The sequence below is a fragment of the Ischnura elegans genome, chromosome X (genome assembly GCF_921293095.1).
Source record: "Ischnura elegans chromosome X, ioIscEleg1.1, whole genome shotgun sequence".
Lineage (NCBI taxonomy): Eukaryota > Metazoa > Arthropoda > Insecta > Odonata > Coenagrionidae > Ischnura > Ischnura elegans.
In genome coordinates, this window is record NC_060259.1 from 81,996,940 (window position 1) to 82,022,902 (window position 25,963).

The 25,963-nt window shown below is 38.4% G+C and overlaps 1 protein-coding gene across 4 annotated transcripts; it reads right to left on the reverse strand.

Annotated features, from left to right (window-relative positions):
* LOC124171639 (acyl-CoA Delta-9 desaturase-like) lies at window positions 1-25,963 on the reverse strand. Of its 4 annotated transcripts, none has more exons than XM_046550849.1 (6): window positions 25,831-25,963; window positions 25,571-25,738; window positions 3,354-3,484; window positions 2,485-2,690; window positions 1,877-2,062; window positions 1-454 (listed from the first exon to the last, which is right to left on the reverse strand). In XM_046550849.1, exons 1-6 carry the CDS (start codon window positions 25,949-25,951, stop codon window positions 178-180), a joined length of 1,089 nt encoding a protein of 362 aa, XP_046406805.1. In that variant the 5' UTR covers window positions 25,952-25,963; the 3' UTR covers window positions 1-177. The 4 variants fall into 4 exon arrangements, with proteins under 4 accessions (XP_046406805.1, XP_046406803.1, XP_046406806.1 ...); XM_046550847.1 differs by having other exon boundaries at window positions 25,822-25,962; XM_046550850.1 differs by lacking the exons at window positions 25,571-25,738; window positions 25,831-25,963 and adding an exon at window positions 4,775-5,214.

Here is a 25,963-nt window from a genome sequence, read left to right on the forward strand (position 1 = left end):
TATAATGAAATTAAATTTATTAAACATATTCTTAAAAACTTTGTGATGAATTTCTTGCACCATGAAATATTTTTACAGTTAAAATTTATAGGTATACATCTTTTCTGGATATTAATACATATTTAAAAATGTGTGAATTGAGTAGATGCAAAATGATGGAATGTTCACTTCAAAATTTTACGATTTCTTGCTCATGATATCACTGAGACACTTGTGAAGAGGAGCACCACTCTTGGCAGCCAATTTCAATGCATCCATGGTGATCTTTGTATTGGTGGTCTTTGCATCTCTTGCTGTGCCCATTAAAATATGGCTGTCTATGAATGCAGTAACTAGCCCAGTTCCATAGCCTCCCATTTCACAGCATCTATAATCATATGGCATAAGGTAATGATAGGCTGGCCAATGAGTCTTGGTCACCAGAAATACTGAGTTGTCATCACCAGATGGATACCTGAAATTGAATCAAAATGAAATCAATCCAACACCAACATTTCGAGGCTTTATTTTTACCGTAAACATTATTTCTCAGTTTTTGTTAGCCTAAATGGATTGCATGTAGTACACATATATTGTTGTATAGTGTATTTATCTCTTAGACTGCAGGAATGTTTTATATGTTTTGCACGGTGACTGCAGGAAAAACATGTTTTAACATTGCTTAACTACTTGCAGCAGTTCCAAAAATGTTTATTGCTTCCCTGGCATCATGATCTTGGGCACTTTTCTTCACTGCGAGGATCACTAAGGGGCTTAACTCTCCTGGGCCAGTCCTCACGGCTGGGGGTACCTCCTGGGATAACCCATGTACTGCCCATTTCATTTCGTTTCCTACGTGCCAGTTGTTAATGTGACTAAGACAGTAGGCCAACCCCTTGGCAAGAAGGAAGGGAGGGTTGCACCGGATTATAAACATTCATTCCCTGCAAGACCCTCAGCCAGGCTAGAGGGGAAAAATATTTCTTGGTTCTCTCCTGCACAGGGTGGTAGCTCAAATCACAATCTCCCACAACCCAAGGGTTTATTATTTTTCAGGCTTTATTTTTGTATGAATCCATGCAATTTATTTTTCTTTGAACTCTTACAGCTGAGAGAAAATTTTTCTTAGTATAAAATTATGTGAATGAAACTCATGTTGAATGCTCCTTCCCTTCCCCTGCCCTCCTTTGTCTAATCATAAATCTACCTCGTCAGCAAATCCCTTTTAATTATTATTACAATGAGTTTTATGATTACCTAGGTGATTGATTTAATTTTGAGGTACATAATTATTTTTTAAACATTGGAATGTTTGGTTATCACATCATTTGCAAAACAACCTATCAGTAGAAGAATGTGGGTATGGGCTCAACTTGAGTGAAATTTAATTACTCTTTGAAAGAGAAAAAGAGCCCTTTTTTTCTAGCTGCCAGTAAATATTAATACATCCTTTTATAGTTCTAGAAATCATCACCCACTTGTTGTTAATTACCATATTACAAATTATGGCTTCAACAAGTGCGCTCTAGTGATCTAGAATGATGAGGAATTTTAATAAACTAGGTCCAAGTATTGATTCATCTTTGTCTTCTTCGAAATTTGAAAGCTACTGGTGGCAAAGTTGAATTCAACTGTTGTAGCAGAACTTGCTCATATATTAGTTGTACCTTTATTGTATGTACCTGCATGGATTATGCATCAATCATGGAATCCTGTATGTAAGAATTTAATGGATTTATTCTGTATGTGTGTGCATTATTTTCAATTACGTATCTGTGGACGTTTTGTGCAAGATTATGGTAAATGGGTTGACTAAATAAAAAAATAAATATATGATGCTAATTGAGTTGAAAGATATGAATGGATAAATATATCTAATAGTCATGAAAGGATGTACCTTGATCCTGCTTTCAGTCCCCATATATTATATCCACTGTGCATCAACCAGTTGATATTTACGTTCAAGGCAAAACGCAAGAAGCCCACTACAAAAAATGATACAAATATGGATTCATTCCAGTACTCCATTGGTGCATTCAGTGGTAAAAAGAAGCAGAATACAGGTATCAAAATCCATTTGAATCTGTAAAAAAATACAAAAAGTGTCAAAATGATTTCTTAAATAAAAGAAATACTACTTAATAATAGATTTGATTTCACGGTAGCTTATTTATTAGGTTTTTACTACGCTATTGTTTTTTGGTTGAATTCTGATAAATTGATATTTCTATTTGGTCCTAGGATAATGAAGGGAAGACAAGGGCTACAGATGGCAAGAGATGAATTGGCTTCATTTCTTTCCATCTATAGCTCAGGAGCATGCATGAAGAACTTCTGAGAAAACAGCAAAGATTAGTGTAAGCAATACAGATACATACTGCACCATTTCGTGGTTAAAAAGTTTGAGCTTTTCAGTATTCTATTGCATATGTATATGCAAAACAATATATTTGCAGGTGAAAATACTTTGAACTGAATGGTGGAATAATAGTGCAACTTATGTACCTTTTCTGAAACATTACTAAGGAATCAGCCTCTAAATCAGTCATGTCAATCTGTGAATGAAGTTCCTCAGTACTGGGATGAAGTTTTATCAGATGACAGGTGAAATGTGAAAACAGGAGACCCTTCTGCACACCAAATGGATCCAGTTTGGTCCCGAAGTATAGATGATGAAGGCGATGATTCCGCACCCATTCATAGACAGTTCCCTGAAAGTGATATTTAACATTTTTCATCTCCCTGGCACTCAATTTGAAATATTACAGTGTCATTACAATGCCACAGGTGTAGTATCTTCTTTTTTAATGGGATTTTCTGTTAGAATTCAAGATGCCAAAACCCTTGCTGCTAAAAAATTCATATATTTTGTCTTGATTGGTTGGAATCAATGGCCTCAGCTCCTTCAGTTAAGAGCCTGAGAAAACCTGGCTGTCGTATAGATTTGAATGACATGGAAGAATAATTCCTCGTCACTATCATAATTAATTTATCAATTTTGAAGTAAGCTCATATATGTATATGTAGACGCCAGAACTTCCCATACCTGAAGCCTGTGATGTACTCTCCAATAGAATATCTCCCCTAAGTTTACTCTTGTACAACATTCTGGTTTATTTACCTGATTGGCAACATGTGGCCTAGTTAAACCAATATGAAAAAAATGGATATTTCTTGGAATTACCTCTACCTTGAGGACGATTCACACTTTTGAACAAATTTTCATGTTCTCATCCTGTCTGTAAGTGGAAGGTTTTGTTGTAAACCCAGAAACCATTGAGTAGAAAATAACCTTCATTTTCCAAATAGTTTATACTATTCCCGTTTATAACAAAAGCATAAATTTTTACGCACCGATGGATAAATATTATTACCTGACCAGATAATGTGTGGCAACATATGAGAATGATTCTTAATGGCAGGGAAGCAACATATGAATGATGGGCCCACAATCGATGAGCTCCAGCCATCAGACCCAGAGAAGCCACCATTACTAGAGAGAGAGCTGTGAGGAAGAAAGGAAAAATTCTCCATTATTATTTTAATGATATTATAGATTCATTTTAATTTGTTAAAGCTACAGTTAGCTATTGATATTAGCGTGTCCATAGACGATGTAGAATTAAATTGATATGCATATTTCCATTAAAGAAGGGGTGAATGTCCATTTACTGTGTGCTGTCTTCAAAAGAATTTCATGCAGTATGTGAAATCATTAGATATTTGTATTTCTATCTATAACATATAACTTTAATTAGGGAGCTATAAATTAAGTGGCAGTAGGGTTAGGATCTAGCCTTCTAATTTAGGAGTGACAGATTCAAAATCACTTCTCTACATCCAGGGAGTGTATGTTTGTGATTGTCCTCCACATTAATTTTTTGAGGGACTTTATGTGCTCCAAACCTCAGCAATGAACAAAGACATGAACAAAGGAAAAATTAAGAAAATTATTATTTCAACTCTTTTGATACTAACGATGACAATCTGTAGAGGGACGTTTCTTGACCCAACAGACGAAGGCAGCAAATTTTTGACGGAGATTTTTCTACGCAGGAGAACGAATGCCGAAAATATGTTTCCCTACTCTCCCCCTTTTATGGCAGTTGCGGTTTCGCAAAGTCTTAGCTTCGGGAACCAACACAGCGGGACTTAGGCCATACCCTCGAAATCCGGGAGCAGGTACCCGGACCCCTCATCTTATGTTACCCCTCTTTGTAATAATAGTCGAGTGCTGAGCTGGTCCCCGGAGCGGTATTTAATTTTCTCGCAGAATAAAATTGTGTCAATTATAGGCTTGAGTGAAGCTCTGTTTTGCTCTTTTTCCTTTCTTCTTCTGCGAATCCAACATCATTTATGATGTCCTCTAATTGAACTGAATCGACCTTCATTAAGCTTTCTGCAGCTCCACAAGAAAATTTGTGGTATTCAGAGTTACTGTGAGAGGTAAATTTATCTATTGCATCTTTCCACTTCCTATAAGGCAGAGTTACTAAGGCTCCCAATTTTTGGTGTTGGACTTTTATCGGTGAACGCATTGGCAAATAACACACAAACTTACAATAAGTTCCATCCTTAACCTTAGAAAAAGCAAGCCAACTGATCCTCTTTAGCCAGGTACACCGAAACTTTTATTTTTAATGACTGTTACTGGAAAATATCTCTCATGTGGATAAAATAAATCATTCAACACTTTGCTTTTCAAATCCGCAGATTAATAAAACTCTGTTTTGGAGTGAAATAACTGGTCAGAAACTATTCCTATATCTATAGAGGTTAGGACAATGATGCTTACTGGATAATCTGTAGGCCAAATAGTATTTGATGGTCACAAGAGGATGAACAACACGGAGTTGGCATTAACTGCCTTCTTTCTTCTTCCGTCGAGCCACCAGTGGTTTCTTCTACCTCTCGGAGCAAGAGCGAAACTAGCATTTTTCTCTTGATTCCGTGTCCGTTTTTAAAGTTTTCGGTTTATAAAAATGATCAATGGTTCTTTTACTCATTGTTAAAAGAAGCAGCAGTGAAGAGTAAAATAAAAACTTGATTCCTTAACGTTAAACAAACATCAAAAGGACAACACTCATCCCGTCACTGTCAGTAAATATAAATTAGCTGGTGACACGACATATGTCTTTACATCAACTAAACACAAGCAAATATTCAGCTGTAAACACTTCATTTCGTTCATTTAAATTTGCGGGTGTGCTGGTATGGCAAAAGCAATTGGGGGTTAGGGGAGGGAAAGTTTCGCGTCACGTGACTTTCGGTTAGCCAATCAACAGAGCCGAGCGTAAACGTATCGTTTCATAATTTATTATTTTGACAAAAGGAAAAACCTTTTTTAACAACGATATGATAATTTATCATCTGTAGACTTTCCGTCGATCCATGCTTCATTAATTTTTTTATGCATCTAAATATATCGGGTGGGGGGGGGGGGGGTGAGTCGGGAACCACCGGACTGCCCCTCCGCAACGTGCTTGTGGAGTAGGTACCATCGGTACCATAGGTACGGTCACTACGAGACCGAGATTGAGGCAACTGAAGCCAACTGAATTGCCAACCTCTGGCTCAATCACATGTGTACTGCTTTACTATGATGCATTTTGGATTATATGACCAATTGCTAAAATCTTATAGAGGTGGTGCTGCTGTAGCAACTTCTGATCTGACGAATTCAATAATGTAGAGCGAGAAGTGCGTTCTTTAGTAATGAAACCCGTATAATTACAATGTGAATAGCCATGGCGGAAAGATGAGGTGCTTTTTTTCCTCGGAGTACTATAATGCAGCGTACTTTTTCCGTACGAATGAACATATTTTTTTAAATCAAGGGATCCATTACACTTACATACTATTCACCGTATCGGGCAGTAATTGTTCAGATAAATCGTGACTTGATATCAACTACCGACCCGCCATCTAGCGGACCAAAAGCTGTTCCCGGTTTCTCTGTTTACAACATCAAACGTTTCAGCGGGAAATATGATTGCCTCGTTAACTAACAAAAAGATAGCATGTTGATGGAAGCTTCCGCGGAGTAATTTAGTAGTCACAGCTTGGTTTCTATGTTGTCCTTCGCTTCGATTCATTCTTTGTACGACAGTTTCGCGGGCGTTGCAGCAGGCGTCTTCAGGTTTGAAGTTCAGGTCTCGAGCGTTCGCATGATCATTCACCGCGTATGGTGGCTTGCACCAGTGGCGCAGCGAGGGGGGGGGGGGGGGGGGTTTGGGGGAGAAAACCTCCCTCAGAGCTCTGAGAAATATTTAATTTGAATCCATTTTACTTAATTTGATTGATATTACTAATAGAATAGTGTAAGGATTAATAAACATATCCTCCAGAAAGCCGTAAAACTCACCATTTTGAACCATTTATCTTATAATTCCGCATTCTATTAATATCGCACCCATCACTTATCCTGGTGGGTATCCATACCCCCACACACCTTGGTGTTAGTTGCACCTAATCCCCCCCCCCCCCCATCATTAATTCCTAGCTGCGCCCCTGGCTTGAACAGTGAAGTACTTGTCGCCAGAAACGTAGCGGATGCGACTCAAATGACGAGGTTAGATTTCATTTCACTTGGATTGTGCCAAAATGGGCGAACATATTTAACGAAACCTCCTTTTTCTCCACAGTTGTATCTATCTGAATAAGCACTGAATTGTTAGTTTTGTTGGTTCATCATCAATTTGCATTTATAAATTCTCGTCATTATTCGGTAATGGAATATGGTTACTAATTTTTTGCAAGATTTTGGTCCGTAACTGAGTCTTTTGAAGACAAAACGACAAAAATGTCATTAAAGGATGAAAAGATGTATTTAATTAGTATGCTAATTGACATAATTTCGTTAAGACCTCATTGTAGACGCGAAAATTCCCACGCATAAATAAGTCGATTGTTATAAATCTTGTCAATCTGAGAGTAGAAACTAACTAACCTGCAGAAAACAGCAACGGTAATATATTTATTGGACTTCGAAATAAAGTTGGTATCTTGACAATAAGATAGCGTTTAAAATGTTATTTGAATGTAGAGCACTCTCGTTCAAGAAATTTATGGAAATGTCCAAATTTCCGTTCTATCAATAATTTGCTCAGTGTTTCGAATAAAATACATTCAAGGAGGCCCATACTTTCAAGATTGAAAACTCTGGATTTAGGTGGCTCGACCCTCTGCTATCACTCATTGTCAATTGTGCCTCAACTGCAAGAACAGGTGGAACGTATCTGGAAACAGCGTTGCAAATAGGTCTAATATCTCAATAGTTCCACGGTAAAGAGGAAGTTAGTTACATTTAAGTGAATTGGAAGTATCCCTCTGGTAAATCGGCCACATGAATTCCCTGCCGTTAACTCTTGCACAAGATTCTTGCGTTTTCGCCCCTCAATATTTAAGGAAATGGCAATAAATATGCTATGAATTTTCGCGGACTTCCGATCGAGTTAGACGTCCATCGAAACATGGACGGAAATGGAGGGCCTAATCCGGACGACATTCTGAGAAAAAGTCATCGCAGTTGCTCAACGGGAAAGCATCAATACTTCTTAAGCATTTTAATTTAGTTTAGCTGAAATTGGCGAAGGCTCAAAAATATTCACTAAGATGACAGAAAGTATTTATCAAGAGAGGCAAAGAAATTTGAGAGACTTTTCTGAGAAATGGCACGGAAATCAGAAAATTTCCATACCAATTCCATTCCATGAATGTGATTTTATGAATGAGTGAATGTGGTTTTTTGGATGAGAGAATGGTATTAGTTATAGTAGTGCTTGATTAGTATATTTTATTAATTTTGAACGTAGTGTACAAAGTAGAGTAGTGCATGCCTCCTCAAATCCAAACTGTTCCCTCATCGCGGGGAGGGGGTGTAACAGGGATAAGTTATCAATTTGCACCAAATGCTTTCGTTCGAAAACGTTAACCGCTTTCTTATTTGGGGTATTATGGAATATTTTCCGTCCTAATTAATGGTTTCCAGCAGGAAATGTAAATTGTACATGTTATTTGAAGACATGCAAATATGACTTATCCCCGGCTAAAACAGTTGGTGCATTTCTTTTGTATATGAATATGTGAAACCATGAAATCAAATAAATGATATGCTGTTGTGATCTTTATCCCATTCTATATCATTGTAAAATTGATATTTCCTATAGCAATAATGTTTAATTGTGGCATTTAAGCAAATTTGAAAATATAGTTGAGTAAGAATCTGACCAGAATAAATTATAGATACCTACTCATTTTTCAGGGCTGTTGGTATCACTGTTTTTGCTATACCGTACCTTGAGGTGATTTTAAATGCTGTTAAATGATGTTCCTGTAATTTCTTTCAACTGATTTGTGCGAATGTGGAAAATAGAACTACTTTAGTATATATTTGACTTTGTGACCAAGGAAATGCTATAAGAATAATATATTATGTAATAATTATTTGTGAATGATGTCATAAAAATAAAAAAGTTTTCATTGAATTTTTGTGAAAATTAAAGTGTCGTAAGTATAAGCGCCAAGAGATATTGCATACCATAATCAAAACGCAGCCAATCCGCCTCCGTGGGAAATGTGGCTAAAAATACGATACGTGTCAGCTCTTAAGTTAATCTCTCTGGGGGTAGTCACAGGCATAACAACGCCGCGCCGTTGGTAATAGAGTAGTCTTAGGGGTAATAAAGGGCTAAATATGTAAGAAATATTCTCTTTAATTCATTATGAAAGTTATTAATATGAAAGTGAATGACTAGGCTCCTTAATACACAAATTCTAACTCGGAATTTCTAAAATTGATTTATCAAAACGTAGAGATAACCGTATTAAAAATCTTGTCTTTCTCTGAGCGTCTGTTGAGGACGTGCCCCCTTAATCCTCCAATGCCTACGTCGATTGTAAAGACGAACTAACCTACTTAATCCTGTCTGCTTACCAGCTTTTGGAAATCTGTGGGATTCCGAGATTCGCCCCGATACGAGATCGTAGTCCAACCAGTCGGGAGCATAGATATGACTTATTCTGTGTCCCAGACGATGGGTACAGTATCATATCTGTTGGTTTGGAAGACAAAACGACAGGATTTTATAACAATTGCGGTTCTGTACGCACCCGACCTATTCGGCCGCGAGCTCCAATCAGAGCGAATCTCGGAATCCTACCGATTTTTAAAAGCTGTTGGAGCCTCTCTGTAAAAAATATACCATTATTTTTTAAATTTAGCGATACATGATTCGTCATTGCAACTTTTATCACATGTTTTAAAATATTGGAAGTTGTTGGGAGGCTTATATTTGAAAATCGATTGGATTAAATGTGTTGGACTGCGTTCCCGTACCTAAAGTTTAAGAAATTAAGCATTATTAGCATGAATAAAGAGGAGCAATTGCCTCAAAGGAAGTGCAAATGCAAAGAAATAAATGAATCTCTTCCGAACTGGATGCATCAAAGACTTGTTTCATGATGGAGTGCATCAAAGACTTGTTTTTCTGTACTCAGTCGGGTAGCCTTGCTGCTATCTGGTTAGGTAATACGTATATAAGTGAAATATACTGGAAAGAGACATATTGCACTTAAAATTATTTATGTTGTGTAAGATGACAATTACTGAGTTAATATTTCATTTAGTCGGTGATTTATGAGCAGAAACTTTTTTGTTCGCGTGATTGAAGCTTTCAATTCTTTTTTCAATATTATTTTTTCACCTGATGTTTTTATTTTTATTGCTAAACATTTTCAACTTTCAGTTTCTCATGGCAAGAATCCTTAAAGCTCCGAAAAAATAAATCTTATTTTTCTTCTCGTTTCCGTCAGAGTTTAAAAAGGGTACTAATTTCTGTATGTTAGCTGACTTACTTCTTCGCGGAAACCGCTTGATGGTCTCTCCGAAGAGAGGAGAAATCAGTATATCCTACGGCTAGACAAAGTCCTGCATGGAATTTAAGTGCCAAGGGGTGACCAAGAAATATTTTTAAAATAAATAATCTCATAAATGAAATCGTTTCAAGAAGAAATATACAGAATTTTTTCTAATATATAGAAAATATTTATTTATAGAATAATATTTTTATGTAATATAATATTTTATAATATTTTTTCTAATATATAGAATTTTTTTCTTGACCGTGCAATAAATTGTGTATGGAAATGATTTTCCTCAGTGAAATTCTCGCCCTTGAGATTTTTTTCATAGGCACGCCACCAGTTAGTCTGCGATTATTTCCGTGAGTGTTATGCTTTATCGTAGAAAATCCCTTCCCATTATTTGGTGTGGTTCATCCTGTCACACATCTCAAGATTTCCATATGCTCGGAAGTTCCCTTAGCCAAAGCAAATGATGTTTATTTAAATTTACATTAAGTAGAATCAATTGTTCCTGTTTACATGCCATTCATATATCCCGCAATGTCTCGTGGAACAGTTTTCATGCATTTCGATAGATGGCAGTCACAATTTTCTGTCCAGTCATGTTTATTTGTTTTAAATATCACATATTTAAAGTTTTATCATATCTATAAACAATATTTCTTTGGCTCATATAATTCAACTTATCATTTAATAAAATCACTGTATATAATTTCGCTTAATGCCATGTACTTTTCGCGATCTAGGAGGCAGCGCGCCGAAGAGAGCGCCTCTAGTCTACAGCGAGTATAACTACTTTCAGTACCATACAGAGCGCGAAAAAAAATGTTTTGACGTTCGGTGAAAGGACGAGTTTTGAGATTTAGGCGGATATTGTTCGCCAACTTTGTGAAATAGAATCTATTTTGATTAATTATTCACAGAATTTTAGGCGTTTTTCATGTTTCGGGTCTTTATTTGGAAACAAAAACGTTATAGTGTTGCCTAGTATTTAGTATCTTCATTTTTCTCAACCATTTCCTCCTTTAAAAATGCCTTCAATCCTTAATAACACATATTACCAAAATACCATGGCATAAGTCAAAATTTCTGTGTACCAATCGACCTAATGACCTTCTTTTTTGTGCCACCCTGCTCTGGTAGATGACTTCAGTGGCACAGCAAGATTTTGGGAAGATAAAACCCCCCCAGAGTTCAGAAATTTTTTAAAGTTTAATCCATTTTACTTAATTGGATTGATATTTCTAGTAGAAAAGTGTAAGGATTAATAAAAATATCACTCAGAAAGCCGTAAAACTCACCATTTATCTTAAAATTCCGCAAATTATTAATGTCGCACCTACCGCTAATCCTGGTGGGTATTCCATACCCCCACACACCCCGGTATTAGTTGCACCTAAACCCTCCCCAGCCTTCATTCCTAGCTGCACCCCTGGCTGACTTGACTGATGCCGGCAATACCTATGGATTTCTGTCAGAGTCATTGATTGTATTTTTTCCACGAAAGCATTCAACCTGATTTTATCGTAATTTTTAAACGAAACTCTTAACGCAAGATTTAATTTAATTTTTACTTCAAAGAAAAAAATAATGTCTATTTCTGTATCTCTTTCGATGAGATGTGGAGATTGAATGGAAAGTGCAGAATGTGGTAAATTTTATGGCCTATCATCGAAAGGTCTGGGTATCAGATCTCGGGTAAGCCTTAGGTCCCCTCCAAATAAATATCCTAGAAGTACGAGGTAGCTCAGGAAGGGATCTGGCACCCTAACCTGTGCTGGTGTCAGTCATTTTCTCCTATCTTCGGCTGGGTCGAGCGCTATCCTCGCCTTTCCAAACCTACCATCGGACAGGTGAGTACCAATTGAAGCAATGAGAAAATCTTCTCCGTCTTCGTCGTAGTTTCTACTGCAGAGGCCCAGGAGTCCAGCCCATTCTCTCACTCGAAATGAGGAAGATAGAGTAAATATTAAGCACCGTTGTCTGAATTAGTTTAGTGAATCATACTCTTGCGGCTGATCAAGCAATGCAGTCATCCACCGTCACGTACTTATTCATTCGCATATACATGGAAATATATATAAAACCTTATGGGGTGCCCTTATTTACGTCGATTTGACCAAGCTTTCTATGTATCTTGGCCTCCCTTATTATTATCACTCCATCATATTTAGTCAATACTTAATACTCTGAGCCCGAGTATTTTCAAGAAATAGATCTAGAATTTTAAAAATTTAATTAGAAATTTTTAGAAGTAATTGCTCGAAAAAATATTTTAATTATAAGTACATGTTTTATACAAACATCATTTCTCTTTGGTATCAAAAAATAATTTCTTTTTTAAATGAATTTACTTGCTTCTAAGGGGGTCAGCTGCATCTTGCTGGGTAGATCCATACTACTTACAGCTAAAATTTAAATAAAGAATAAGGGAAACAGTTTATCAGAACTTAAAATTGGAGTATGCTTCTCTACGGATGTGAGGCATGGAAATTGACAGCCGCGAAGAAATCAAGAGTAGAGGCCGTCGAAATGTGGTTCTACAGATGAATGTTGAGGATCAAATTGACCGAGTTAGTAATGAGGAAGTGCTAAGACGAGTAGGAGAGAAGAGAAGCCTCATGAAAACATTGATAAGAAGACGGAACAACCTTATAGGCAACATCTTGAGACATGATGGCCTGATGAAGACAATCGTCGAGGGACAAGTGGAAAGCAAGAACGGAAAAGGAAGACCTCGAACAAAATATATGGAACAGGTTATGAGGGATGTGAGTGAGAAGAAATACGTAGGTGTTAATAGCTAAGCTGATTGGAGAGTTAAGGGGAGAGATGCGTCAAACCAATCTTAGGATGGTTGACCAGTGATGATGATGATGAGGGTTGGATATAAGTAGTGGAGTAGCAATGCAGTTTCGTTCGGGGGGTGGGTCTAAAATCAGGAGGGGGAAAACAGCGTACTATATAGAGTTTTTAAACTAATTTTAACACTTTTCATAATCGAGAAAACTTCGTATTACAAAGAAATATGTTGTATATTCATGATTTTCAATATTTTGCTTTCTTTAATAAAGCAAACCAATTGTATTTCTATATTTTGGGGGGTCTGGACCTCCCTCCCTGCTACGCTACTGGTTAGACATAAGGGAGGGGTCCGAAGGCCCACCCCCCGAAATGAGGATCTACACACTCGTCTGTTCCACGACGCCCGGACTCTTAAGACAAGCGAGAGAAATGAATGAGAGGGCGGCTGGAGATTGGATTGCTTGGGGGAAAACACTGAGTGGTGTCATTGACTTCATTGAGAGGGAGGATTGAGGTGAAATTTTTTGCTTTCTTCGCGACGCGACATTGCTCCATAAGGTGAACAGGCACACGCTTATGGTCATCCATCTCTTCGGGAGCCATCATCATCCAACCGGAATGGAAATGACTCATCAGTTCGCTGCTTGTCTTGACTTTGTGGATCATTTAACTTGCTGATACGAGTGAGAAAATCAAAAATGATACTTAAAATAATGCAATTCCACAAAATCCCACAAAAATCGATTATAACTTATAATAGAATACAAAATAAATTATTATTTTTTATTGCCTAAAACGAAAGATTATTACTCCTGGAGTAAGTATTTCACGCTTTTAGATTCTTCAATGAAGATATCTATTTTTCGCGATTAAATGAAAAGTGAAAATTTTCAAGCGCGCGAAAACGCGACGGCTTAGTATGAATGCTGGGTAAATCCCGTGTGACGTTGTTCTGGTTCCCGCTGCCGCAAGTGAGGTGACCTTGGGGCGAGGCTTTGAGCGCTGATACGACGCAGGATGCTAGCAGGTAGCAGAGTACCCTGCTAGCTAGTAGCGCTTGGCTTAAATAAGGATTATTAATGCCTTATCAAACGAAGGAAACTTTCCGACCTTAGGCAGTTTTAATAGGTGATTATTAAGACATGTTTCCCTGAGCTAAGTGCCTCATGCATGCATTGGTAATCTCAGACGATGTAAAAACTCCTATCTACTCGTATAGAAACTAGGTCCCTAAGACGTCACGTGGAGTGGCATCGCATGGGCGCCAATCTGGCCTTTTTCAAATGCGGTTAAAATTGATCATTTCCATTCGTCTAAACCGGTATTTCTAAAACCAAATAATTTTTATATTTTAAATACACTAATGTTGGGTAACGTATCGCAATCAATGCCTTTCGTTTTCTTTGATAAAGGAAACTACCCTATTGGCGGAGAGATTGGAGCTTTGATGGGCTTAGGACTATGTCTGACCGTGGCGCCAGTCTTACATTTTATACACGCAGAGTGGCGATGTGCGATGACTTCTGTCTATTGCATAGCGTTCGAGTCGTACTTGTGTAAATTTCTAAATTAATTTTGGGACATTCAACCATCATTGTTGATTAAGGACTCGAAGATCGTTGTCGGTGCCGTTATAGCCGTGGGAACGTATCGTCTAAAGCGATCGGCAATATTTAACTAGGGTATTGTCTCTTCTGGCTTCTTGTTAAGATCGCCGCTATCCCTGTGACTTTCTTAAATCTTCAAGAGTTGTGCATTAGCGCGCTTATCCAAATACTGTACACCATCTGCAGGGGCGGTTCCAGGATTTCATTTTGGGGGGGGGGGGGGCACAAGCATGGCTGTTTTGTTCTGGGGGGCATAAGGATACCTCGTAATACAAAACGAAGGCAATGATAGTAGGACCGTATTAAAAGTCTTGCATATTTTTTAAAGACCTGGGGGGGGGGGGGTACGTGCCCCCGTCCCCCCCTCAGATCCTTCTATGACCATCTGTGTAAATCGACTATTAGGGCTCAAAACTGTAAGATAATTCGTCGCTAACCCGGTGACTTTCTTAAATCTTCAAGAGTTGTGCATTAGCGCGCATTATCCAAATATTCTACACCATCTATAAAAATAGACTATTGGCGCTCAAAACTGTAAGATAATTCTTCGAAGAACATTACTCTCTAGGCCAATGAAAGAGATCTTTTGCGCATAGCCTTCTTTGTTGTCAACGCTTTTAGGGAATTAAAAGTGAAAACTATAAAATATTAATATATTTACTGAAAACATTCTCACCTCGAAATAATGATAATTTCATGGGTGATTCTGCCTCACGTCAGGTCTAGTCATGGGATAAACCACTTTTATCTGTCAATGCTGTTTTCTTCTTAAGGGCATATGCCTTTCATATGGTGTTGTGTAATATTTAGTCTCTTCATTTTGCTCAACCATCTTCTCCTTATAAAATGCCTTCAATCCTTTACTTCAATAAAAAGTTACAGATCAGGTCAGAAAGTGAGCGATTCAGGTCATTTTTATTCTTCAAATGACTTGCAGTATAGTAGGTATAATCCGCTATTCTCTAATTCAAGTGAGTATTTGCTTTACGCTTCGAAATGAAGAGGAAAAATCCGCCGTTTGAAATGAGTGCCTAACTGTAACTTCGTTGGGCAGAATAACGGCCGTAGCCAAGAAAATGTTTCGGTGGAATTGGGGAATGCATTTTGCATTCTATCAGGATTATGCATTGAGGGGAGGATGATTTAGAGGGGGTTCCTCTAAGACGGTAGCCAGTGGAGATCAACGGAGGTTAGACCCTGCCCCTCAATTTTTGGGCAATGTGGGATAATGCAGTAAAATTGCAGGGAGATACTAGGGGAGAGGCCTTTCATCTTTGAACTTTTTCATCCTAAAATTATTAAATGTTTTAACTAAAACAATACTTTGAAGCAAGGCAGGGATGTGGTCTGGGAATCAAACAGATGTAGAGCTGATTAGATGTTTTAGATTGAACGGTGGTTTTAGCGCAAATTAATATTGTGAAGAATATATTCAAGGAAATTCCCTCGGACTAGCTGGCGGCGTACCTTTATAGAGTCACCAGCAATTTCCCGCAGTTTGAAAGATCCTAAGGAAAAAATCGGAAATCTGCGCGAATTTGCGAGATCCGAGTTTGATTCCCGGTCAAGATAAATATTGTTTTCTTGTATGTGTTGTTGAATTTTTCGTTGTAAAATTTTCTTATAGTATAGCCTACTTTGTGAATTAAAACTGAATCGAATTTATTTCGGGATGAAAGCTAATTATGTACGAGGATAATACGCGCCTACTCATTTTGCGGACGAATCTAATTTGGGACAAAAGCTGCAGTGATATACCAGCTGTGGCGTCATCGTAAAATTGGCGGATTTGGCTAGGATTAGCGAGCGAACCTCCTTACGGTGTCCCCCGAAAGTGTGTCGAGTGCATATACCTCGCTGAAAAAAATTGATTAAAGATGACTACATTACAGTGGCGTTTGTAGATCCACATTTCTGGGGGGGGAGTTGGCGGGTCCCCTCCCTTTTATTCGCTCCCGGGTGGACTACCATGAGAAACTCTGAAAATTGGTTCGGCCCTAAAGAAGAACGTAACCTCGGTAAAGTCAGGCGGCCATGCCTTCAGGAATTACCGTAAAATTCTGCTTGGCGATTTTTTTCCTCACGTTCAGTAGGAGACAGGGAAAATATTTATTTTTATTTATTTATTTATTTCCATTACCCCATAAACAGCACATTTACGGCCTTTACAATGGGGAATTAACAATGAAGGACATTCACACATGTCCACGCCCTGGATAAGGGTAAATATCAAGGTGAGATTTGGTTAACTCGTTAAAAAAACACGCGATTTTATTTAAATCTAAATTCAAATTAAAAACAATGTAGACGGCGGAGTATCACTGCATTACCCGGTCAAGATCCATAAAACCAATTAATGTTATGGTTCTTGATTTTTATTTATTTTCCTTACTTACGGGAAGGGTGGCTCCGATCCCCTTATAAACGCCCCTGGTTTACGTGGGAACATATTTCTTTCGTATCATGATCAAATCGCCCAAGTGTAGTCTTAGGCCTGGGAACGGTGGTCTGTTTTACATACGAACGATAGGAGTTGCGTCAAGTGAGTTTCAAGATAGTTCTTTGTTAGCTCCTCGGGTGCTAAAATGGAACGCGTTATGTTACGTAATTCATGCCGACTTGCTATCTGTCGAAGACCTTGGTTAGGACTTACCCACTCATCTTAAGCTCTAGTAGCGGAGAATGCTGCTTATCTATGAGGCTGCCCTAAATTATGAGAGCTTTTTGTTTGGATCCACATCTCTTCAGCCTGCAAAAAATAATAATTCCCGTGGAGGCGGGATTTAGCAATGCCTTACGTTCTGTCTTCACCATTGACCTATTCATTAACCAAGCATGATAGTCCAAATATTCTAGAGAGGTTTTACTCGCTAGATTTGTACAAACACACTTTCCTCTCCAAATATTTGGACAACTTAAATCCATTTAGTCATCGAAGTCTGGGTATTTCTTTTCGGATTTGAGTACCTGCTTTAAGTTCCCCTATGGCTCCCGAATGGCGTACTTTATTTGGCACACTGTCATAACAGGTGAAGCTGTCTACTATTCATCTTGATATTTTATGCAATGGACGTTGCAAAAATTGAATCTACCGCAGTTAAATGAATTTCACTCTGTTCACCCGAACAACTGAATGGAGATTGTTAATGGCAAGTATTAATCGGTTCCATTTTCTCCGAAAATTATTTCGTCGTATGGTATGGTAATTGGAGAGAAACCCGGCGTCGGCAATAACCTGCTCTAAACGAAAGGTGGCATAATATTCCATCCGATGGACAGAGTGTTGCGTTTGAAATGTCCTCCACAGAATATTCAAACAAAGATGGGGCAGTTTCTGAAAATTCTCTGCCATCGCCGGGATTTGAACCCGAGACCACGGATTTAGAAGCTAACACTCTAGCCACCACACCAACTTGATCCCCATATTTTATTGTTCAGTGAGACAGGGACGCCGACTTACAAAAAATATTGGGGGGGCCCAACCCGGGATCTTGCCCCGGGAAATTTTTTAAGTAGTTAGTTTTAAGTTTTTTAAGAATTTTAGGAGAGCCATATGATCAAAATTAGAACCCTGATAACTCGAATCTCGGTATCTGGACACTCCGGGGAAAATTGACAAGCCTGAAACATTTTTTCCTCACACCCATAACGAATTTTTGGGGGGGCCCGAGCCCCCTCAAGCCCCATGGAGTCGGCGCCACTGCAGTGAGATATCCAAGCAGCGAGCGCTTGGTAAAACTCAATCCTCACGCGGTCCGTTGAAGAAAAGCGTGTACATAAAGCGTCGATTTTGTAGGACAAATTTCGAGTACAATGAGCTGCGATGATTTGAAAATAAGCTCAACCGTTGAGTTGAATAACGGTGTCTGCGTTCCCACTTCCGTTAGATTTGATTTTTGAAGGGGGTGAAAGACGCAGGAAACTTTAAATGTCGGACTGCCGGGAAAGATATGCCTCCCGTACCCGAAAGAGATGCTTTTACCTGGCTTTGACGATAGTTGGGACGTTCTCGCAAAGTTTACATAAAGTTATTAAATATGTATTATTCCCATATCGTGGCGATTGATAACGTTTTTGCGACGTTGTTGACAACCTATAGCTCTTATCTATTGCACGAATATAGCTACAAAAATTAGCCCATGGAACGCGCTTTCCGAAACTTCGATCTCGAAAGAACTGATACCTTTTGTAGTGCATCTTCAGTGCCTTGAAAGAAATGAAGCCTTACTCGCTAAAAAAGAGTCGGTCAGAAGAGTCATCAGACGTGCGATAAATTTTCTATTCAGATTTATTCTTGACTGCCCAATATTTTCATAGTTGTAAATCCATTCTCTACAATATGCATCTGGGTCATTCCACGTCAATTCGAGAATGAATTCGGAAGAATTTAAGAATTTCTGATTTCAAGTTATGGAGAGCCTCATGATCTCAGAATTATATGATAACATCAAAGATATTTTTTCGGGAATGTCTTCGTTAGGTAGATGTTGCGACGATTTGAAAAATAGAAATTTAACAGAAGTTATCTACATATTTGAAGGAATACCTCCAAGGCTGTGGGAGTTTTAAGTACACATAGTGACTTGAATTAAAAGCCTTAAATTTGGGAATCAAAGTAACATATTTTGTCATTAAATTAAAAAATTGTTGTAAAGTTTATTAAAATGATTAAGTTTCGGTAGTATTTTACGATAGTTCTTTGGTAGTTTTCTTCTAATTTCGAAAAATTTGTTTAATTAATTTATTTACATTCCGCCGAAAACAGTACTAATTGCCCTTTTACATCGGGGTTCATTAAACATTTCAACAATAACACTTGTACAAACAACCATGCCCTGGATAGGGACCACCTACCCTGGCGGTACTCGAACCCACGACCTATTGTTAGGCAGGCGAGGACTTTACCCAGCCGCCAGCGGGTCGAGCATTGATATTATCTTTTGCGTTCCTAGAATTTTAGAATTCATCGATGGCACTGATCGAAATGTTTTATGGGATGAATTCTGAAATCTTCCTCAACAATTTTTTTCAATCTACGTCACGGTTAATGTCTTTCCCGTCGACTATAATAGAGTCCCAGCTGCTAAGTTAGCTTTCTTCGCCGGATGGGTACAAAGAAAGGCGTGAAGGTCGCGTCTTCCCGCGGTGTTTACGAGATATGTTCCTTTCATTTGTTTTTCAAGCCACTCGCCCCGCAGAGAAGAATCTCTGTTACATGCGTCAGCGCGCGGTCAGATATACACTAGTGGAGAAAACATTCGGGGGGATGGGTCAAAATTTGACACAGCCTCGTCGGATAGAAAGCGTGGGAAGAGAGGGGTGGGGAAGGGCATTGAGTGAATATTGTTTTCGACCGAAAACGCTTAAAATGAAACTCGATGGTCGGTGAGGAAACTAAATGGAATTTCGGCATTTTGAAGGAAGTGCATCATCATCGTTGGTCTATAACCCAAAGATTGGTTTGACGCAGCCTCCGCTCAATTCTCCCATCAGCTAATCTTTTCACACCTACGTATTTATTCTCTTTCATATCAATCTTTACCTATTCCATACATTTTCTTGAAATGATATACATGTTGTTGCATACTACAAATTTTTGATATTTTGAAATGAATTCTTCGTTTTATTCTGTGTGTAAGCAAATTTAAAAAGAAATTTTACCATTAAAAATAACATACTTCTGGACTTTTTACCTAGTATTCACGATCTTTGTTTTTATTCATCATCATCATCACTGGTCAACAATCCTAGGATTGGTTTGACGCAGCTCTCCACTCAGTTCTCCTATCAGCTAATCTTTTCACACCTACGTATTTCTTCTCTTTCACATCCTTATCTTTACTTGTTCCATATATCTTGTTCGAGGTGTTCCTTTTCCGTTCTTTCCATCCGCTTGTCCCTAGACGATTGTCTTCATCAGGCCATTATGTCTCAAAATGTGGCCCATAAGGTTGCTCAGTCTTCTTAAAAAGGTTTTCATGAGGCTTCTCTTCTCTCTTACTCTTCTTAAGACTTCCTCATTACTAACTCTGTGATCCAATTGATCTTCATCATTCCTCTGTAGCACCACATTTCGAAGGTCTCCACCCTTGCTTTCTCCGCGGCTGTATACTTGGTTAATTTCAATGACATTCGAACAGTGTCAACCATGAAGCGCTTTCGGAATTTACTCCGCACCTCCGCAATAGGGTAGTTTCCTTCATCAAAAAAACGAAAGGCATTGATTGCGATTCGTTACCCAGCATTACTGTATTCATAATATACTAATTATTTGGTTTTAGAAATACCGGTTTAGACGAATGGCTATGGTCCATTTTTATCCTCATTTGAAAAGGGCCAGATTGGCGCCCATGCGATGCCACTCCACGTGACGTCACAGGGACCTAGTTTCTATACGAGAGGATAGGAGTTATACATCGTCTGAGGTTACCAATGCATGCATGAGGCGAAGAGCTCAGGGAAATATGCCTTAATAATCACTTATTAAAACTGGCTAAGGTCGGAAAGTTTTCTTCATTTGATAAGGTATAAATAATCCTTATTTAAGCCAAGCGCTACCAGCCAGCAGGGTACTCAGCTACTCGCTAGCAGCCTGCGTCGTATCGGCGCTCAACTCGCCTCAAGGTCACCTCACAGGACGGCAGCGGGAACCAGAAATACGCCACACGGAAAGATTTCCCGGCACTCATACTTACGCGTCGCGTTTTCGCGCGCTAGAAAATTTTCACTTTTCATTTAATCGCGAAAAATAGATATCGTCATTTAAAAATCTAAAAGCGTGAAATACATACTCCAGGAGTAATAATCTTTCGATTTAGGCAATAAAAAAATAATAGGAAACCACCCTATTCAGCATCCTAACTTCACTAACCTGAAGGAGACGACTGAAGCGCAGGCGAAACTGTCTTACGAGACAGTAAAGACACGAGAATAAATCCCAAAAGCAACGGGTATAGCAGTCCCGAATTAAAAAAAGCTGGCCAAAATTAGCAACGCTGTTATTATTTCGTATAAATTTGATGTCAAGGTTGATTTCCATAGTTTTTCATCCTATTAGTCTGGATTTTTAATGTTTTTGTGTGTTTATAATAGTTTTATTGTTACTACTCAGTTTGTATGCGCAATTCCGTGTACCGTGTAAAACGGCCTTGAGAAATGACAGTCCGGAGATTTTTCTCTAGATCAGTGATAATTTCTGTGTGAGTGGCGGAAGAGATGGCTCAAGCTTCTATTTCTCAGACGCGGGCTTACGACTTGTACTCCATTGAATTTTTTAGGGGCTGCGGCTTGTACAGCTAGAATTTGGGTGGGTTTAAAAAATAAAATTATTAAATAAATTACTGGAAAATGCCTGTAAAAATCGGGTGAATGGCGACACGAGCTACAAACAGCAACCCGGAGAAACACGCACAGAAAAGTTTGGGAGGGAAAAGCGATTTTGGGGGAGCCATTTGGGTTGACAGCGTCCCGTGGCCATCCCTGCCGAAAGGAATAGCTTAAAATTTCAAACAACATCGTGAAAAATGGTGACGGCGTGAATTAAATTTCGCATTTATTTCCGTCCGAACATCCTTTTCCAAAATCCTCACGATTCCGGCTCTTTTACGCCTGTACGAAATCTTGGTTTTCCGGTTTGCGTCGTTTATCTGAGCCCGGGGTGTGCAACTTAGATAACACCTCATTCAAGGCCCATCCCGCTCGTTCACTTGCCCGCAAATGCTTGCTCTCGGACGCGACCAATACAGTTCTCGTATATACTTAACCAAGGATATTTTTATTCCGCTCCCTTTTTTGGGCTCTTTTTGAGAGCATTCTCCATATTCTGGGAAATTCTGCAACGACCAACGTTGCATAAAAAACGTTCCATTTCCTATCATAAGCTTAGCTAATGAGGTGTGTTAGCAGGCACAAAAAATTGAGACAGGTTGAGATAGTTTTACGACTAGGTTTGCAGTCTTTGTATACGAAAGTCAGCGTCTAAAAAGCAGCCGCATGATGCGGTGATCGATCTGAAAAATAGGATGTACGCTCCCTTCTTGGACTCTTTAGGCCCTAAGTATAGCTCCTGAAAGGCTTCGTGGAAAAATATAAAGTACTAATGATGATTTCCATATTTTAATATAAAACTCTACTATCGATAATGGTTTCGATATTAATGTCATTTTGAAGGACCTTGAAAATGATATACAATTCCAAAACCATGGTCAGTAGTGGAGTAATATTTTTAAGTGTGGAAAATACCATTTGTAGTTTACATTTTATCAGTGATATATCGCATTTCCACCAAGTGAAGCCTGTAACGATTTCATTCGTCCTGAAAGGCTTTCTTAAGTCTGTTTTACACGGGGTACGTCATTGCTCAATCTGGCGTATATACGAAGGCGCAATCAAAATTGCGTTGTGGAAAGCGGTGAAGTGCTAGAACACATGCGAGAATGCGTGGATGTGCGACGGCAAAATAGCTCCTGATCTAATTCCAAGCTTGCATTCTTGCAATTCCAACATGCTTTCAGTGCTAACCTGAGCAATGGCGTGCCCCGTGTAAAATGGTCATTAAGGGCCGCTGTTTGATACTGTACACTTGAAATCCTCCCACGTCGGACTTCGTTATTAGAATTTCGGTTATTCATGTAAAATAAGTGTTTTTATCCATTTTTCTGGCCTTTTATTTTATTGTAAATGAGTTAATATACTTATATCATGAACTCCTTTTTGCGTAACTATTTTATCTAAAAGAATTCCCGCAAAGTGACATTAAAATTTTTTATTGAGTGCTCTAAGTATCAAAGAACTAAACATATCCTTTTCAGCTTCGGTGCCCAGAAAGTCTACGTATTAAACGCTAAAATTTATTTATTTTTCTTCCGAGCGAGGTACCGGCATTGTCAATTATCTCTAAGACTCTTGCCCTGCTATGTGCTTCTGTGAAATATTTACATAGCAAAGTTTTATCTAAGAGGACTCTCACGCAACATTTTTTATGGATTACATTTTGGAGAGACTCTAAAGGAGGTTAGAGTTTATGCATTGCTTGATATTCATGGGGATCGTGAAAATTTAGAATAACATAATTTTACGTAAATTGTATTTAAATAGATTTAAAAATATACTTTCCATACAAAAGATATCAACGAAGAAAAATTCCATAGTAACAGCGCCTTATTTTTTTCTTAAAAATGTGGTAATTCGAAGCGTAGGCTACAATATAAGTGCCCGTAAGTACTTTCTCCATTCTTCATGTAATTCTTAAACGATCCACGTTACATAATAAATTTTCCATTTACGATTATAAGTTGAGTTGATTTGGTATGTTAGAAGGTACAAAAAATGTATTCAGGTTCAGATAATTTTATGATTCGGTTTGCATTCTTTGTACAATACGAAAGTCAGCGTCTGAAAAGCAACTCCATGACGCGATGGTCGATGTGAAAGATAGGGTGCACATCCTCAGATCGTCTTTCCTTTGCATTGTATTGTCAAACACGCTTCATTTGCGTCAATTGTGTCCTGTCTAAATTTTTTGTGGGGACTCGAACTTAATCTGAGCAAATGCATGGCGGTATATTTCTTGCGGAATTCGTCCAACTATAACCATGTTTATGCAGTGGATGGTATTAACATAAAGGCAACAGACGAAGTGAAGCACCTGGGAGTTACGTTAACCTCGAACCTCACGTAGGGAACACATATATAGAATATTTGCGGCATAGCCCAGAAGAAATTAGGATTCGTCAAGCGTATTGTGGGAAGATTTTCGGATGAGAAAGTAAAAGAAAGGTGCTATTTCGCTCTCGTCTGACCGCGACTTGAATATGCAGCGAGCGTATGGGATACGGTGCAGAAAGACTTAATCTGCGAACTGAATAAAATGCAAAGGAAGGCTGCGCGTTTCGTCAAAAACTGCTACGGGCGTACAGACAGTGTTACCCAGATGTTAAGCGAATTAGGCTGGGAGCCGTTGGAGACTCAGAGGCTGCGCGCTAGGCTTAGATTGTTTGAACAATTGATAATGGATATCTTTAAGAGCGACACAGAGAACATAATGTTAGAGCCACACTATTTTTCCAGGTCCGATAGAAGCGATAAATTAAGAGAGATGGTTTTCCGAACGGATAGATATGGGAATTCGTTTTTCCCGCGAACCATAAAGGACTTTAATAAACTCTAGTCCCAACTTCGTTAGAGCACATCATTTTTTTTAAAAACTGTATACGGCTGTCCTAAAACCCCCTGCCACACGCCTTTTACGCGGCTTGCGGGGTATTATGTAGATGTAGATGAATTGCGTGGCCTTTTCTGAAATCATAAACGTACAACTTTTTCACTACTCCTAGGGTTCTGATCCTGATAGAGCATTCGTGTGATAATTTTATTTGGCTTTCTCTGCTCGTCATGAAAAAACTTGTACGGTCAAGCAAGTTACTCGTTTTCTTGAGAGACTCTCAGATATATTAATTTGTTCGGACAAGAATAGATCCCCAATGAATGAATAAGGACATTATTGATGTTCTGAATTTTGGAGGATTTAAGTCTAAAATTTTAAGGACCATAATTGAAATAATTAATTTCATTGACTGATGATCATTATTTGTAAAAAAAATGATGACTCTTGAAGCATGATGCAATGATGTCTTTTCATAAACTTACTGAGACTTCTAGAATAGGAATCGAGTTGAGTGGTCTAGATAAAATGGTTTAATGCATCGCTGCCATCCAATACTCTTGAGGTAAAAAAATGAGACATTGAACGCCACCCCTCTTCCGTAATTCTTCGCCTCCGTATTTAAAGTCATGACAAGGCCGGAAGAATGAGAAATTGTGCATTATTCTGATTCCTTGTCCAACTGTAATTTTATTGCAGTTGCATAAGGAATCCAACGAAAGTCTAAACGACTCATTATCATCTCACTTTCACAGAATGGATAAATCATAAGTAAGCATAGTTGCTTTATTGTTTTAGTTCATTATTTTTGGAAAGGATATGTTTATGACATCCTTCCACGAAAGTCTAAACGACTCATTATCATCTCACTTTCACAGAATGGATAAATCATAAGTAAGCATAGTTGCTTTATTGTTTTAGTTCGTAATTTTTGGAAAGGATATGTTCATGACGTCCTTCAACGAAGGTCTTAACGGCTCATTTTTATCTTGTTACTTTGCTTTACCCTACCACTTGCACAACGGATGAATCATGAGTTAGCACTAATATCTTATGATTTTAGTTTATAATTCTTGGAAAAGATGCGATCATGATGTGCTGCCATTTGTTAGCGATAAACATGCGGCGAATATCGGAAGGCGATCAGACTTACCAAAAAGTGTGGTTTTGAATTGAGCCTCGGTGAAGATCAAGAAGAATCCATAAAGTGCTGATAGATGAAGGTACAGGAAAAGCAGAACGTTTGGCCAACTGATCTCCCTTTTTATGGTTACTTGATCGCTTGATTCATTGCTCCAGTTTTCTTTGCTGCAGTCTTCGACTTGAAACCAAAATAAAATCGGAAATAGTGCATTTAATGATAACAAAATGTGCTAGGTACTGCGGTATAGATCGTTTCATTACCACATAAACCTTGTGACGGTTTCTCCTTGCAAGAATTTTCTTTGCACGACATCTCACCCATTTCGCTTGGTGATCGGTCAACCACGCTGTAAAAGTGAAAAAAGTGAACTGAGCGAAGAGGGGTTGACATTTGATTTAAGCG